Here is a 15,703-nt window from a genome sequence, read left to right on the forward strand (position 1 = left end):
TGGAACCCATACCTAGAGGGCAAGGAAAGACTGAAGAAAAAGGCAGGTCCCTCCAGATTGGTAGGTGGCAGGTTTAATAAGCAAGGGAACTTACATTATGAGGCTGTCTTGGATGGCTGCAAGATGAGTAGATCTCCACACCTGCCTGCCAGAATCACAACTTTTTTACAGAGGCCTTAATGGGGTTCAGTCATACGTTCAGTCCAGATGGTCTCAACATCCATTACTCTCTCAGACTATGTCTATGAAACAGGCCAGTGGGCAGAACATACTTTTCAAGGACAGGGAAGGGAGTGACCAGATCCAGTTCACAGGTCAACCAGCAGTCATGTTCTCCTCCAACAGTCTCCTTAATTTCAGTCTTGCTTCCCAGCCCCATTCTCCACTTCAGCTGTTGGTTGTTATTTATTTATTTATTTATTTATTTATTTATTTATTTATTTATTTTCAACGTTTATTTATTTTTGGGACAGAGAGAGACAGAGCATGAACGGGGGAGGGGCAGAGAGAGAAGGAGACACAGAATCGGAAACAGGCTCCAGGCTCTGAGCCATCAGCCCAGAGCCCGACGCGGGGCTCGAACTCACAGACCGCGAGATCGTGACCTGGCTGAAGTCGGACGCTTAACCGACTGCGCCACCCAGGCGCCCCTGTCGGTTGTTATTTAAATGTATAAATCATCTTCCGGTGAAATTCATTAAACTTTTTTTGAAGCCATGGCCTACAAATCTCTGCATCATCTGAATTCTGTGTACCTTTTCAATCTATTTCATTCTGCTCTCCTCATCATTCACAAAATCCCATATATGGTAGCTATCTTCAGTCACATCAACATTCCAAATATTTTCCTGACTCAAGGTCCTGGCATTGCTGTTCCTTTTACCTGGAATGCTCTTTGTCTAGATTATCAGTAGTTCCCTTCTTCTCTTTGCATAAGTATACCCAGGATGAGAACTTGTGCAGAATCACTCCACCTGGTTGAGAGGAACCTAAGCTTCTAGCTAGCATTCTTCATCAGTCACTGTTTCTCACTATCAATTTCTTTTAAGTGTATAAAGAAGTAAGTTATCTTAATCATTTTGCATTTGTTTCTATTAAATAAATCTGCCCATTCCACTTCCCCAACTCCAAAATGTAAGCTGTTTTAGGATAGGGGGTCCTTGTTTGTCTTCTACACTGCTACATTACTGAGCACTTGAACAGCACTTAAATATATTTATTGTTTGCCTGATTTTAAGAAAATACATTAGAATTTGGTTCAGTTATATATGGGTTAAATTGGTTTTTCTTCTGATGAGAAAAATTTTACCCCACTTTCTATGAGAAAATGCACTTCATGGTCCAAACAATTATCTTTCAAATGAAATTTTCAAAACAACTGATCTACATGTGGAAGTTTATACATATATGGTATTTAGAAAATATATTAAAGAACATACACACCTTCACCGAAGGCTGGTATTTCATGGCCAAAATAATCCAATGAGCTATTAACATGTCTAAAACAAAAATTTTAGCAGGTACCTTCCAAGATCATCCAAATGGAAAAATGCATTTTGGACTGCCTGGTGTGTATGAAAATTTAGTACACAAAGTACAGTTTTGATGTCATCTGGTCTAGAGCGCCAAGCAGAATCCTAGATACACCAATTATGGGCCTGTTATTAATCTTTTCATTAATGATTTGGCTGGTGCAATTAAATTATGCAAATGAAAGTATGCTATGCAGTTCTGCTAATGGCATTAAGATGAGTGGGTTCGACAGCAACTTAGAGAACAAAACTGGAATTCAAAATGTCAGATTTTGTTCACAGGATCTAACACTTTGGGGGACTAATATTTTACTAATTTCCCTAGAAAATCATAAAATGGATAAAACCTCTTAAGGAAAATGTCCCTGGATTCCAGTGCCTGCATCACGTAATGTTTCTGGTGCATGTTTCTCCACTACAAACTTTCCTACCATGAATAAAATCAGTTAAGGGGCGACCAGGTGGCTCAGTTGGTTGAGCGTCTGACTCCAGCTCAGGTCATGATCTCACGGTTCGTGGGCTGGAGGGTTCAAGCCCCACGTCGGGCTCTGTGCTGACAGCTCTGGATTCTGTGTCTCCCTCTCTCTCTGCCCCTACCCTGCTCACACTCTGTCTCTGTCTCTCTCAAAAATAAATAAACATTAAATTAAAAAAAAAATAGGGGTGCATGGGTGGCTCAGTCATTTGAGCATCTGACTTCGGCTCAGGTCATGATCTCGCAGTCAGTGAGTTCGAGCCCCGCATCGGCCTCTGTGCTGACAGCTCAGAGCCTGGAGCCTGCTTCAGATTCTGTGTCTCCCTCTCTCTCTGCCCCTCCCCCACTTGTGCTCTGTCTCTCTCTGTCTCTCAAAAATAAATAAATGTAAAAAAATTTAAAAAAAAAAATATAAATAAATAAATAAATAAATAAAATCAGTTAAAAGTATACCGATCCTGTATCCACTCACCCTGTATTCATTTGCAGTATTAGGAATCTAAGGTACAATGCTATATTATATCTCTATTTTCCCTACTAGTACCAAAAATTTAAGAATTTGACCCAAGATCCCTGAATATTGGAAATCAAATAAAGTCATCCCGAAATGGGTTTCTGTCAAAATTATCAGAAATGAGAATAGGAAAAAAAAAGATTTTATTATTGTTAACTCAAGGAGTCTCTCTTGCTACCAAATCCCCTTTGTAAAAGGTAAGTGCCTGCACTCCACATGCAAACCCACGCACTTAGCAGTCTTTCCTAAAAGGTTCCAGTTTTTATTTCACTTTGCAAAGTTGGCAGGTCGACAATCACACTTTTAAACAATTGTATCCTCAGGGAGTAGACCTAGTTTGTTTATTGGCTTCTCTAATCTAAATCGCTCCTGAACTCATTTTGGGTTGAATGAGTTATAAAATCTGTACTTGGATGCTTTCAAATAGCAAGGGCTTTTGTTGTTAATTTCTAACAGAAATTCGGGACACTAATTTCTAACAATTCATATCACAATTCCAAAACACATTTCCTTCCTCATCTGACATGCTTCATCCATTTGTAAGCTCAGGCACTTATTAACTAATTTGTATTGAGTGCTTAATATATTTAAGAAATATAATACAGAGACTACTGTAAACAAATACATTAAAATGTGAGGTAATACGAACCACAGGAACTATAGGAAGCTATGCAATACTTTGGGAGAAAGGTGATGACAATCTGAATTAAGTAACAGTAAGAAAGGAAAGAAGACAGAAGAGAAATAATACTTCATTATAATGAACAGGATTTATAGTTCACAAGATGTGGTATGTGAGACAGAAAGAGGTTAACGATACATCCACGTTTTCTAACTTAGTATACCATGATGATGATAATTCTCAAGATAGAAAATACAAGCAGAGGACCAACAACGGAATGGAAGAGGTCATACATTTTTGATAATTTGAGTTTTAGGCTTCTGCAGACTAGCTAACAAGCAGTTGGAAACTTGTTTTTGCTAAGGTACAAAGAGAGATAGACACTTGGGAGTCATCAGGGTAAGGCATGGAAATGGCTGAGATTTCCCAAGGAGAGCTTATTCAGTGAGATGAGATGACAATGGAAAACAAAACCGGGAAAAAGCAGTAATAAGGGAGAGGAGGAGGAAGAGAAACTGAAAAAGGATAGATAATGAGTAGACAAAGAAGTAAGAAAAGAAGTGAGGGAGACATTTCTGTGGAATTAAGAGCAGATGAGTTTGTTAAGAACAGTCAATTGTATCCAAAATAATGGGAAGGCCAGGTAAAGCAGAAAGTGAAGAGAGGTCAAGATATTTTTCTCTAACCCATGTCAGAATAGTTCAAGCAGAAATGAAAACCAGAATACAGTAGAGTAAGATGGGAGAAACCCAGGCTGCTCTGAAAAGAACTGCAGCAGTAAGAAGGTGGTAAAGGAGATAGCATGAGAGTGAAGCAGAGTCAAGATGTCAGGAGGAAGACATGAAATCTTTCTTATGGAAAATATAAAAAGCTATTCTGCAAAAAAAAATATTTTAAAAGATATATACATTCATGCCTTCTATGGTACATACCTCAGTATGGATTATTTAACGAAAATATAGTTATATCATGTTTGAGGTACCTTCTTATCCCATATACTAGTCTCTCCCTGAATTCAAGGCCACCACTTGGGTAAGGACCACATGTTACCACCTTCACACTCACCCTCAAAATATCCAACCCTATGGAATGTCCTTAACTGCCAAGTTATCATGCCCTCTAAAAAGTAGTTTGAGAAACATAGAAATTATATTCAGGGAGAATGGGCACTTGAAAACCTATGTCCACTCAAGAGTTTAGGGGGTTCATTTTTCCTACATGCACAAAGATGAATAAACAGAGAAACTTGGTTTTCAGAGAGAAACAGAAGCTCAGAGAAGAGTCATAATGCAAAGAATATGTAGCCTCAGAGAAAAAGAAATGGAGAAAATTGCTGTCTCAATCCCAACCCTCCAGGCCTGTTTCTGGCTGTAGCTCCTACAAGGACAAGCTACACATCACATTTATGAGATGCTCCTAAATCTCTTTAATATTAACCACCTACATGTGAAATAAATATAATGCATTTTCTTTCCTTGCAACTAAATTTTTTACTAGAAAATGGAATTCTTTTTCTGGTTCTTCCAGTGGAATTTGGAAAGCTTCCAATACAAAGCTATGCAAATAAAATTTAAATATCCAGCCACAATGCTCCGAGTCTTATGAGGAGCAAGAAGGCAGCATGGCAATGGTAATGAGCATTACTTATGGGGAGGAATGAGCTTATTACAGTATTTGCTTTCAATTTGTAGAAAAGTCAATCAGAAAGACTATTCTTTGAATCCTTCATCAAATGATTCTTCTCTTTGCTTCATGACAAAAATAAATATCATAGCTTCTTTACAATGAAGGAAAGGAACAGTAAATTGTGATTTTTACCACCATACCCAGCTTTTTAGTTTCCACAAATCAGCCTCTCAACCTCTTAGCTTGAGATTACCTCTCATGTGTCTTCTCTTCTCTGAATTAAGACATCCCTCCTCTCCAAACTACATTGGAAATCATATCCATCTGTTCTAGTCAATAGGCTACAACAATGGAGAAGTAAAAAAAAATCTCACCCGCCTGACCCTCTGGGCATGACCGTGAGTCCAGCCAGCCTCCCACCTCTCAACTCTGACACGGCTGCCAGTTCTACATCCATCTATTCAGATTCCACTTGGTACCTGGTTAAACTTTCAGAATGCTGTTCTCAACCCACCCCCACCCCCATTCAGCTCTTCCTGCTAGTTTGACCTAACTCTCCCTCCAGATCTCAACCTCTGCATCTGCCTAGCTCTGATGCCTTTGCTGCCCCTGAACCTAAAAATATCCCCAGGGAATAGTTATGGCCTGGGGAGTAGAGCTCTTGAGAAAAGAGGAATGGGTAGAAGGAGGGAAGATCAGGACCCAAAAAGAAAAAAAGACTGTAAGTGAACTTGAGGACAGACTCTGTATGTCCATCTTGCTCATACTGTACCCTCTGAAACAGACATGGTGCCAGCATGAGGAGGCACTTAGAAAATATGGTTGAACAAATGAGCCACAAGGACTGAAGAATGGCAAATCACTCTGCCCTACACCCAAGTACTTCTCATTCTCGCACAAGCGAAGCCTCTCCAAATGACACGGGCTTCATCTTGCTCAACCTGAATTAATTTCAAACATTGCAGGGAACTGAAAGAATTTCTTTTAAAAATCTATAAATAAATAAGGTTAATCCATTTCACACACTAAAGGTACCTTTGCTTTAAGAATTTCTTTCACGTGCTATTCTAGGGTCCTTTAAAAATGTTATTTATTTTCTATGACAATTATTACATGAAAACTCATGGAAATATACCTTTAATATTAATGCATCAACATAAATACCAATCATATATTATGATTTTGCGGTCTATATTATGTAATCATCCTAAAAACATAAAGTGTGAACTTACATGTTTGGACAGGTTGGGGCTCTTTGAGTCAACATCATACCTAAAAGATTAAAATATGAAACTCAGATTATTTCCACAAAATAGAGAGCTACAGAAAAAATATCAGTATTTTCCCAAAAAATAAGTAACATTATAATGAACCAAAAATATACCAGTAGGGAAAAATTAGCAAATTAAGAAGTTTCTTATAATCTGTAGTCTATATACCAATAGTAGCATTCACAATCTCTGGGTCCTTTTATTTCCACAACCTAAGTAGAAGTCCTGATATTTTCAGTCATTAATTCTGCTGCTTGATAAGAAAGTTATAAACTTCTCTTTCGTACTATCATTAAAAAAAAGTTTGAAAAGTAAAACAAAACACAAAAACCGTTCTCTTTTGTGTGAATGAGTAGTATCCTAACTGTTTAAAACTCCCTAACAACTGCAATTCCTCTCCTCTGGATACCATTTAAAAATAAGCAGGTGCAGGGCACGTGGCTGGCTCAGTGAGACATGCAACTCTTAACCTCAGGGCTGTGAGTTCAAGACCCATGTTGGGTGTAGAGATTACTTAAAAATATAAAATCTTTTAAAATCAATCAATCAATCAATCACTCAATAAGCAAGCAGGTGCTGGGAACAGGCTGTTGTTTGTGTACCTTTTAACTTCTATTTAATATTTTAAATGCTACTGTTGACTTTGAAATTTGGCTAAAGTAAGGAGACATTACTTTTCCCCAATCACTGGACTTAGGGAAACCGAATATTTTACGAAAGATAAATACATTCATATAGTACTACGTTAGGTCCTGATTTTGACCAGTTGGTACTGGAAATAAATGATTTCTTAGAAAGATCCTGGGAAAACATCACTCACTATTACCTTAACCTCTCATTTTAAAGAAATTGTAGAAATGGAAAGGTCGCTACCAGTCAAAACAACCTCAAATAAATGAAGTCTTGAATAGGAAAATATTTTTTTCCTATTCAACACTGGCTCCAGTGTTTCTCCCAAATTATACTCCTTTCACATTCCTTGTCCATAGCTTCCTACCAAAAATTAACTGCCTTTTTAAAGATTAATTAAAGCCTTCACTCTCACATAACAAGAATGTTTTTACAAAGAAACAAAGCATCTCCATCAATAAAAGGCAAAGAAACAGAGTTCACTGAGTGTACCAATGCTGGGCAGAGGTTCACGTACTCCCCAGCTAAGAATGTTTACCACAGATTGGCTTTCAAATTGTATGAGGCAAATACCTGCCTCAGAAGAATTACAAATTACTCTTCTTCACATTAGGGCATTCCGATCAACTCTGAACACCTGTAACCTAGAATTTTAAGTCAGCAAACTGCCAACATCTACTGAAAACCTACAGGTGTTAGCACCAAAAAAAAATTCTTATTCAAGAAATTTTTCTTATTCAAGACAACTTTTTAAGAGAAAATTGAAATTAGCAACTACAGCAGTATCAAAGGTGAAAAATAACTGTGCTGGTTCCTTCCCAAGAATCAGTCCTGGAAACTGTTTTCTATAAAGGGTATACTGTGGACCGGGGAGAAACAACATGGTATGTTCAGTTGTGCTAAAAGAAGCAAAAAGAAAAGGAGTTTATTTTCATCACAAAGTTTAAGTATCTTCAAGTATAATCTTCTTTCATTGCCTTTAACAAAGCTTTTTCAATGCTACTCTCTTGAAAATATGTAATTTGCAGCATAGTTCTGATGGCTTTAGATAATAGTTGGATTATGACGCATTTGAAATTATCGTGAGTTTTCCTTTAATGGACTTTTCCTTCTAACTTTTCTAAAAGTATCAAGACTACTCTGGTCCTTACCCTCAGACATAAACCCCACATCCTAAATAGTTAAAGTGTGTGTGTGTGTGTGTGTGTGTGCGCGCGCGTTTACGTGTTTGAATGCCATACTCTTATTAAGAAAGAAAGATCATATTGGCAAGCAAGAGGTTAAGTAGTTTACACCTACAAGGGTACATCCCACTGCCTAAATTTACTAACGTTAATTTTGCAAACCTGAAGCTGCTACTGAATTGGCAGTAACTGATTTGGGTTGATCCTAAAGATTACCTTTCAGTTAGAGGTAACAGATGTTGACTAGAGTTTTTCCTGTACTTCTGGAATTCCAGCTAAGGTCCAAAGCTAAAAACAAAAGATGCTAATATGCTTAGGTCAGAGGTGCGGTCAGACCCTTCTTCACAACTTACTCATAAAGTGACAGGCTATTTCCTACCCCTTGGGGGGCAAGGGGAGGTTCGTCCCATTCCCCAAAGTCAAGTGAAGGGGATCTCCTAAATCTGGGGTGCCTGAAGAAAAAGATAGCATCTGAGTCCCCAGTCAGATGCTGCTGAGCTACAGAAACTGCCTACAAGTCCAGCCTGTGGCTGCCATTAAAAACTATGTCAGCTGACAGTCCTAGGAAGTGCCTTCTGAGGGCTGAGAAACAAGTAGAATGTGTGACATGTGTCCCCTTTAAGGTCTAGATTCTTCAGAAGATAAGAGACCCACACCTCTGCCTCCCAGCTCATCTACCCTTTCCCTTTTCCACCCTCTGCTCTCCCCCAAGTAGCTGAAAATAGCTCCAACTGATGGGAGAGGAAGTGAAGAGTTCTGAAGTTTGAGATTAAAGTTTTAAAGTGAAGAGTATAATGATTAACAAAATAAGATGGTTCTAGGGGCGCCTGGGTGACTCAGTTAAGTGTCCAACTCTTGATTTTGGTTCAGGTCATGATCTCAAGGTCATGAGATTGAGCCCTGCTTCAGGCTTTGTGCTGAGCATGGAACCTGCTTAGGATTCTCTCTCTCTCTCTCTCTCTCTCTCTCTCCCTCTCCCTCTCCCTCTCTCTCAGCCCCTCCCCACTCAAATAAAATAAAATACACACCAAAAAAATAAAATAAAATAAAATGGTTCTAATAAACAAAAGTGACTGAAAACTCATGAAATTAGACCTTGACATTATTTATTTTTGAAAGAGACAGAGACAAGAGTGGAAGCGAGGGAGGAACAGAGAGGGAGACAGAATCCGAAGCAGAATCCAGATTCCCAAACCATGAGATCATGACCTGAGCTGAAGTCGGAAGCTTACCCGACTGAGCCACCCGGGCACCCCATAGACCTTGACATTGTTAAGGGAGTCCTTAACCAATGGGAAAAACTGGAATTAATGGTGTTGGGAAAACATAAAAAACTTAATTGCCCCGAAGTATTGAAATCCTTCAAAAATAAAATGGAATAATATTATACAATACATAATTATTGCCATTGATTTATCAAGAAGGAATATAATTTGCTAGGTAAGGCAAATCTAGACTCATAACTATCTTGTTGAAAAGTGGAAAAGCAAGAGTGAAATATATTGTATCTAATTTCTCCTATTCTTCTGCTCATGTTATGCAGTGACGTGACTACTCACACCTTTTGCTCAAACTCATTTTTGTGCAGCTGTTCTGCCAGTAATAGTTTTCAACTGTGGCAAAAAAGTGATTTATGAGGTACCTATACTATTGTCAGTGTGACAATTGTAACAAAATAAATAAATGCCAAAGTTTATGACTTTATCTTGATACAGGCATAGCATGATGACAGAGACCATGTCTCTTTTTTGTTTGTTTTGGTTTTGGGATTTGGTGGGGTTTTTTTTTTCCTTTTTAGAAACCATGATCTTGAATGAAGAAGTACACATCACATCAAAAAATCAGGAGAATTTTAAAATTTGTGATTGGTAAATTAATCTTAAATATCCATTTCAAGCATATTATGGTAATAACAATAACAACTATGGATTAACCAGAATTTACAAGAATTTGGGCCAATTGTGACAAGAATACATACTCATTGTCTCTCTCCCTCTCTATCTCTGTCATTACAATTTTCTATTATTGAAAGTTAAACAAAAAAGGCTCCTAAAAACCGTTTCTCAAACCTACCATAATATGCAGTTCTTTCTATGACACACTTTTACAGACTATTTTTAATTCTTACTTTTTAGAATTTTATAAAATCAATAGACCAATTAAATAAAAAACAGCACTGAAAACCATTTACATCTGTCTATTGGCCAATTCAGACTACTGTCATCTTCAACATTGCTGTTCCCTCAAGAGAACATGTTACATAAATGTGTTGGAGTATTGCTGTAGTTTTTTGAGAGATGCAGATCAGGATTATAGGTGAATTATTTCCTACCTTATCCTATTTTAATTTTCCAAATATGCTACAATGAATATTTTCCCCTAGGAATAAGACATTGCTAAGGCAAAATTTAAAAATTGATTATAATCATGTATACTAATGAGTAAGTAGATCCACATAACTAGAGAAGAAATACAGTGTTTTCCACATTACTTTGGGTAGATCTGCTGAAAAAATCGCAAAATAAAAACAAAAAGGAAGAAAGAAAGAAAAAAGTCTGCTCTCACAGGTGAAAGGTGTTATGTAAAATATTCTAATACATGGTAAGTCAAAAGGAATTAATTAAAATGATATGAAAAATACTACATGAACCAAGAAAATATACTTGTTGCTTTTCTTGGTAATCTTCTCCAAGTATCCCTTTCTCTGGCCCTAATTGTTTGAATTATTTGGAGATAATACACAATTGAAATAAAGTTATTTGAATCAAATTGCTGAAATTACCCAAATGCATTCAAAAGGTAAAAGGATACTTAATTCAGTCTTGCAATATGCTTTCACATTTTGAACATTACACAACTTCCATAAAAATTGCTATAATTTTTAGAAGAAAAGAGGAAGCTGAAGAAGTTAAAACATATCAATTTACCTACACTAATTTCTGTCACATTATTTCTTCTTGTCACACTGAGATAAAATAATACAACATGCTCCCATTCCAATCAAACAAAACAATTTCCCAAACGGTCTTACTTTGTTTACTTAGATTAAATATATTCTATCATATTATTGTATTCAATGTGTGGCAGACTACATAGACGTAGACGCTCATCAGTACTAGATAACCAAGGCAAAAATAAAAATATCCCAATTTAGACATTAACTTTAATATTCATAACATTTTAGAAATTCGTGTTTTGCACCATTTAATTATAAACTATTTCAGGCAAAATCTGACTCAATATTGGAGAGCACAGATCCTTTGAACATATTAAACTTTCTGGGACTTGGTTTTCTCATTTACAAAAATAGATTAACTCCACCTCACAAATGTGTTGGGTGGGTTAGTTATGTATTCGTATGATTCTATTATACACTGTGAATAAGGGTAGTAGTGCTAACAAAAATAACCTCTTTGTGTCTGTGCCTACAAAACTTACATGCTAACTCAAACTCCATGAGCTTCTGTAATTATTTCATTTAGTTTATAAATAACTGGAAGATATTAGCAACAAATATATTAAACCTTCTTATCATTCTTTCCTTCTATATTTCTACCTGTAAGTGTATTGAAGTTTTGTTTTCTTTTATTAAGTCTCTGAAATACATACAGTGAAGTTAAACAATGTCATTCATTTATCATCAAATACTAGAGAGGTGTGGTAAGTTCTAGCAATGCCCTAACTTCTTCCTACCTTTAAGCCTTTCCTTGTCCATGCTAAGCATACCAAGAAAGCTTAGAAACATGAAATAAGTATCAGGTGCCTCCCTACCACAATACATTCTCATTTGGACTCACTACTTTGTCAGAGTGATTTTTGAAATGCTATCTCTTAAAACAGGCATAATATTTGGAGACTAACCAGCACTGAATTCAGTGGAATTACATTTCTTGCACTCAACACGTTTTAAAACCCATTGGCTTCCACATCCTCATCTTCAGTAGAGATGAGAATGCAATCGTTAGCCTCCATACAGGCAAATCATTCTTTACCTTCGTTTCCTCTCCAGAATGACTAGCCCAGCTCTCAATTTTTGCTCATTCATCTTCTAACAAACATTTGATTGCTATCATCCTTTTGAAAGCACTATTTCCTTTCTTTTCATTCCACTTGTGACATTCTATAATAGCCACAGTTATGATATAAGTGATAAAGGCTGAGTAGGACACGGGCTTAAGAAGCCAGGGCCAAGTGGGTACAGTGGTGAAACAGTCACCTGGCAGCAGCTGCTTGTGACAGTGACAGGAGCCTGTTGGCAGACAGCAACCAAAATGAAACAGAAGTGGGTTCTGAAAATTGGAGCTAAAACATAGGCAAGGGGCTCAGAGAACAAAGTATATAGGATCTTGGCTTCAAAGGCAAATTCCACCAAACTTTAAAGAAGAATTAATACCTACTCTTCTTAAACTATTCCAATAAACAGTAAACTTCCAAAGTTGTTCTATGAGGCAAGTATTATCCTGATATCAAAACCAGATAATCACACCATCAACAAAGAGAACTACAGGCCAAAATCCCTGATTAACACAGATGCAAAAATTCTCAACAAAATACTAGCAAACTGAATCCAACCACACATTAAAAAAATCAAGTGGGATTTTTTGCCTGGTTGCAAGGGTGATTAAGTGGGATTTTTGCCTGGGTTGCAAGGGTGGCTCAATATTCATAAATTGATCAATTTGATAAATTGCATCAATAAAAGAAAGGGTAAGACCATATGATCATTTCAGTAGACGCAGAAAAAGTATTTGACAAAGTACTGATAAAAAAGTATTGATAAAAAAAGTATTGATAAAAAACTATTGATAAAAAAAAAACCCTCAACAAAGTAAGCTTAGAGGGAACATACCTCAACATAATAAAGGCCATATATGAAAAACCCAGTTAACACCATCCTTAATGGGGAAAATCTCTCAGTTTTTCCTCTAAGGTCAGGAACAAGACAGGGATGCCCACTCTCACCACTATTATTCAATATAATACTAGAAGTCCTAGCCACAACAACAGAGAACAGAAAGAAATAAAAGGCACCCCAATTGGTAAGGAAGAAGTGAAACTTTCATTATTTGCAGATGTAATGATACTATATACAGAAAACCTGAAAGACTTCACCAAAAACTGCTAGAACTGATAAACGAATTCAGTAAAGTCGCAGGACACAAAATCAATGTACAGAAATCTGTTGCATTTCTATAGGCCAACAGTGAGGCAGCCAAAAAAGAAATTAAGGAAATATTCCCATTTACAATCGCACCAAAAATAATAAGATACCTAGGAATAAACCTAACAAAACAGGTGAAAGACCTGTACTCTGTAAGCTATAAAACACTGATGAAAGAAGACAAAACAAAGAAATGGAAATATATGCCATGCTCATGGATTAGAAGAACAAATATTGTTAAAATTCCCATACTACCCAAAGCAATCTACAGATTTAATGCAATCCACATCAAAATACAAACAGCATTTTTCACAGAACTAGAACAAAGAATCCTAAAATTTGTATGGAACCAGAAAAGACCCCGAATAGCCAAAGCAATCCTGAAAAGGAAAAGGAAAGCTGGACACGTCACAGTTCTGGACTTCAAGTTATATTACAAAGCAGTAGTAATCAAAACAGTTTATTATTGGCACAAAAACAGACACACAGATCAATAGAATAGAAAACCCAGAAATAAACCCACAATTATATGGTCAATTAATCTTCAACAATTCATGCAAGAATATGCAACGGGAAAAAGTCTCTTCAACAAACGGTGCTGGGAAAACTGGACAGCAACATGCAAAACTATGAAACTGGACCACTTTCTTACACCACACACAAAAATAAATGCAAAATGGATGAAAGACCAAATGTGAAATCTGAAACCATAAAAATCCTAGAAGAAAACACAGGCAGTAACTTCTTTGACATCAGCTGTAGCAACTTCTTTCTAGGTATGTCTCCTAAGGCAAGGATAAAGGCAAAAATAAACCATGGGAACTACATCAAAATAAAAAGCTTCTGCACAGCAAAGAAAATAATCAACAAAACTAAAAGGCAACCTATGGAATGAGAGAAATGACATACCTGATATTGCAAATGACATACCTGATAAAAGGATAGTATTCAAAACCTATGAAGAACCTATCATATTCAACACCCAAAAAATAAATAATTCAATTGAAAAATGGGGAGAAGACATGAACAGTTATTTCTCCAAAGATGACATATAGATGGCCAATAGACACATGAAAAGATGTTCATCATCACCATCAGGGAAATGCAAATCAAAACTACAATGAGTTATCACCTCACACCTCTCAGAATGGCTAAAATCAACAACACAAGAAACAACAGGTATTGGTTAGGATATGGAGAATAAGAAACCCTCTTGCACTGATGGTGGGAATGCAAACTGGTGCAGCCACTATGGAAAACAGTATAGAAAAGTTAAAAATAGAACTACCTCATGATCCAGCAATTGCACTACTGGGTATTTACCCAAAGAATATAAGAATACTAATTCAAAGGGACACATGCACCCCTACGTTTATAGCAGTATTATTTACAATAGCCAAAATGTCTATTTGGCTAATTGATGGACACAAGAGCCCTAGTGTCCATCAATTGATGAATGGTTAAAGAAGATGTGGTGTATATATGCAATGGAATATTACTCAGCCATCAAAAAGAATGAAATCTTGCCTTTTGAAATGACATCAATGGAGCTAGAGAGTATAATGCTAAGCAAAATAACCAGAGAAAGACAAATACCATGTGATTTCACTTATATGTAAATTTTAAGAAATAAAACAAAGGGGAAAAACAATGAGACAGAGAGAAATTAAATTTATTTTTATATGAATTTAAATTAAAACAAAATATGAAAATGAAATTAATTTAATGAAAAATATGAAAATGAAATATAATTTAATGAAATTAAAATAAATTTAAATTCATATAAAAATATAAAAAATTAAATAACTATAAATTAAATTTTATTAAATTTTAAAAAGTTTTAAAAATTAACATAAAAAAGATTTCTAAGTTGGTCTCAAAGATTAGCATGAAGAGTGAGTACTCCTATCTACATCTTTTTTTTTCAATATATGAAATTTATTGTCAAATTGGTTTCCATACAACACCCAGTGCTCATCCCAAAAGGTGCCCTCCTCAATATCCATCACCCACCCCCCTCCCTCCCACCCCCCATCAACCATCAGTTTGTTCTCAGTTTTGAAGAGTCTCTTATGCTTTGGCTCTCTCCCACTCTAACCTCTTTTTTTTTTTTCCTTCCCCTCCCCCATGGGTTTCTGTTAAGTTTCTCGGGATCCACAGAAGAGTGAAAACATATGGTATCTGTCTTTCTCTGTATGGCTTATTTCACTTAGCATCACACTCTCCAGTTCCAGCCACGTTGCTACAAAGGGCCATATTTCATTCTTTCTCATTGCCATGTAGTACTCCATTGTGTATATAAACCACATACATCTTTTCATCCTAATATCTGACTCTGAATAATTTACATTCTGAAAATGAAAAAAATATATAAGAAATTTACCTAATAGGATACTCACTGCAAGATTATATGTAATAGTAAAAATAGAACCAGCCAAAGGATCCATCAGTAAATGTTTGGCTAAATAAAATGAATGAAATACACACACACACACACACACACACACATAATGGCATAAAAAGGTATCTGAAAAATGCAAGTAATAGGAAAGTATTCGTGATTTTCAAAATACTGAGATTCCCATATGCAAGTATATACATTGAGTCATGTACATTTTTGGTTATTTGTGAATTTTTTGTTTTTTGGTACTTTTTTTTTGGTATTGGAAGAACAAGAAACTCTGACTT

General features: G+C 36.2%; 1 protein-coding gene across 3 annotated transcripts in view; it reads right to left on the reverse strand.

The window, feature by feature from the left end:
* Positions 1–15,703, reverse strand: part of CPNE8 (copine 8) — a 230,647-nt gene that overhangs the window by 157,170 nt on the left and 57,774 nt on the right. For all 3 annotated transcript variants that reach the window (XM_030322174.1, XM_030322175.1, XM_030322176.1), the window contains exon 5: positions 6,002–6,041. In XM_030322174.1, coding sequence (XP_030178034.1) covers positions 6,002–6,041 — 40 coding nt within the window. The remainder of the gene's footprint in view (positions 1–6,001; positions 6,042–15,703) is intronic.

The sequence above is a fragment of the Lynx canadensis genome, chromosome B4 (assembly GCF_007474595.2).
Source record: "Lynx canadensis isolate LIC74 chromosome B4, mLynCan4.pri.v2, whole genome shotgun sequence".
Lineage (NCBI taxonomy): Eukaryota > Metazoa > Chordata > Mammalia > Carnivora > Felidae > Lynx > Lynx canadensis.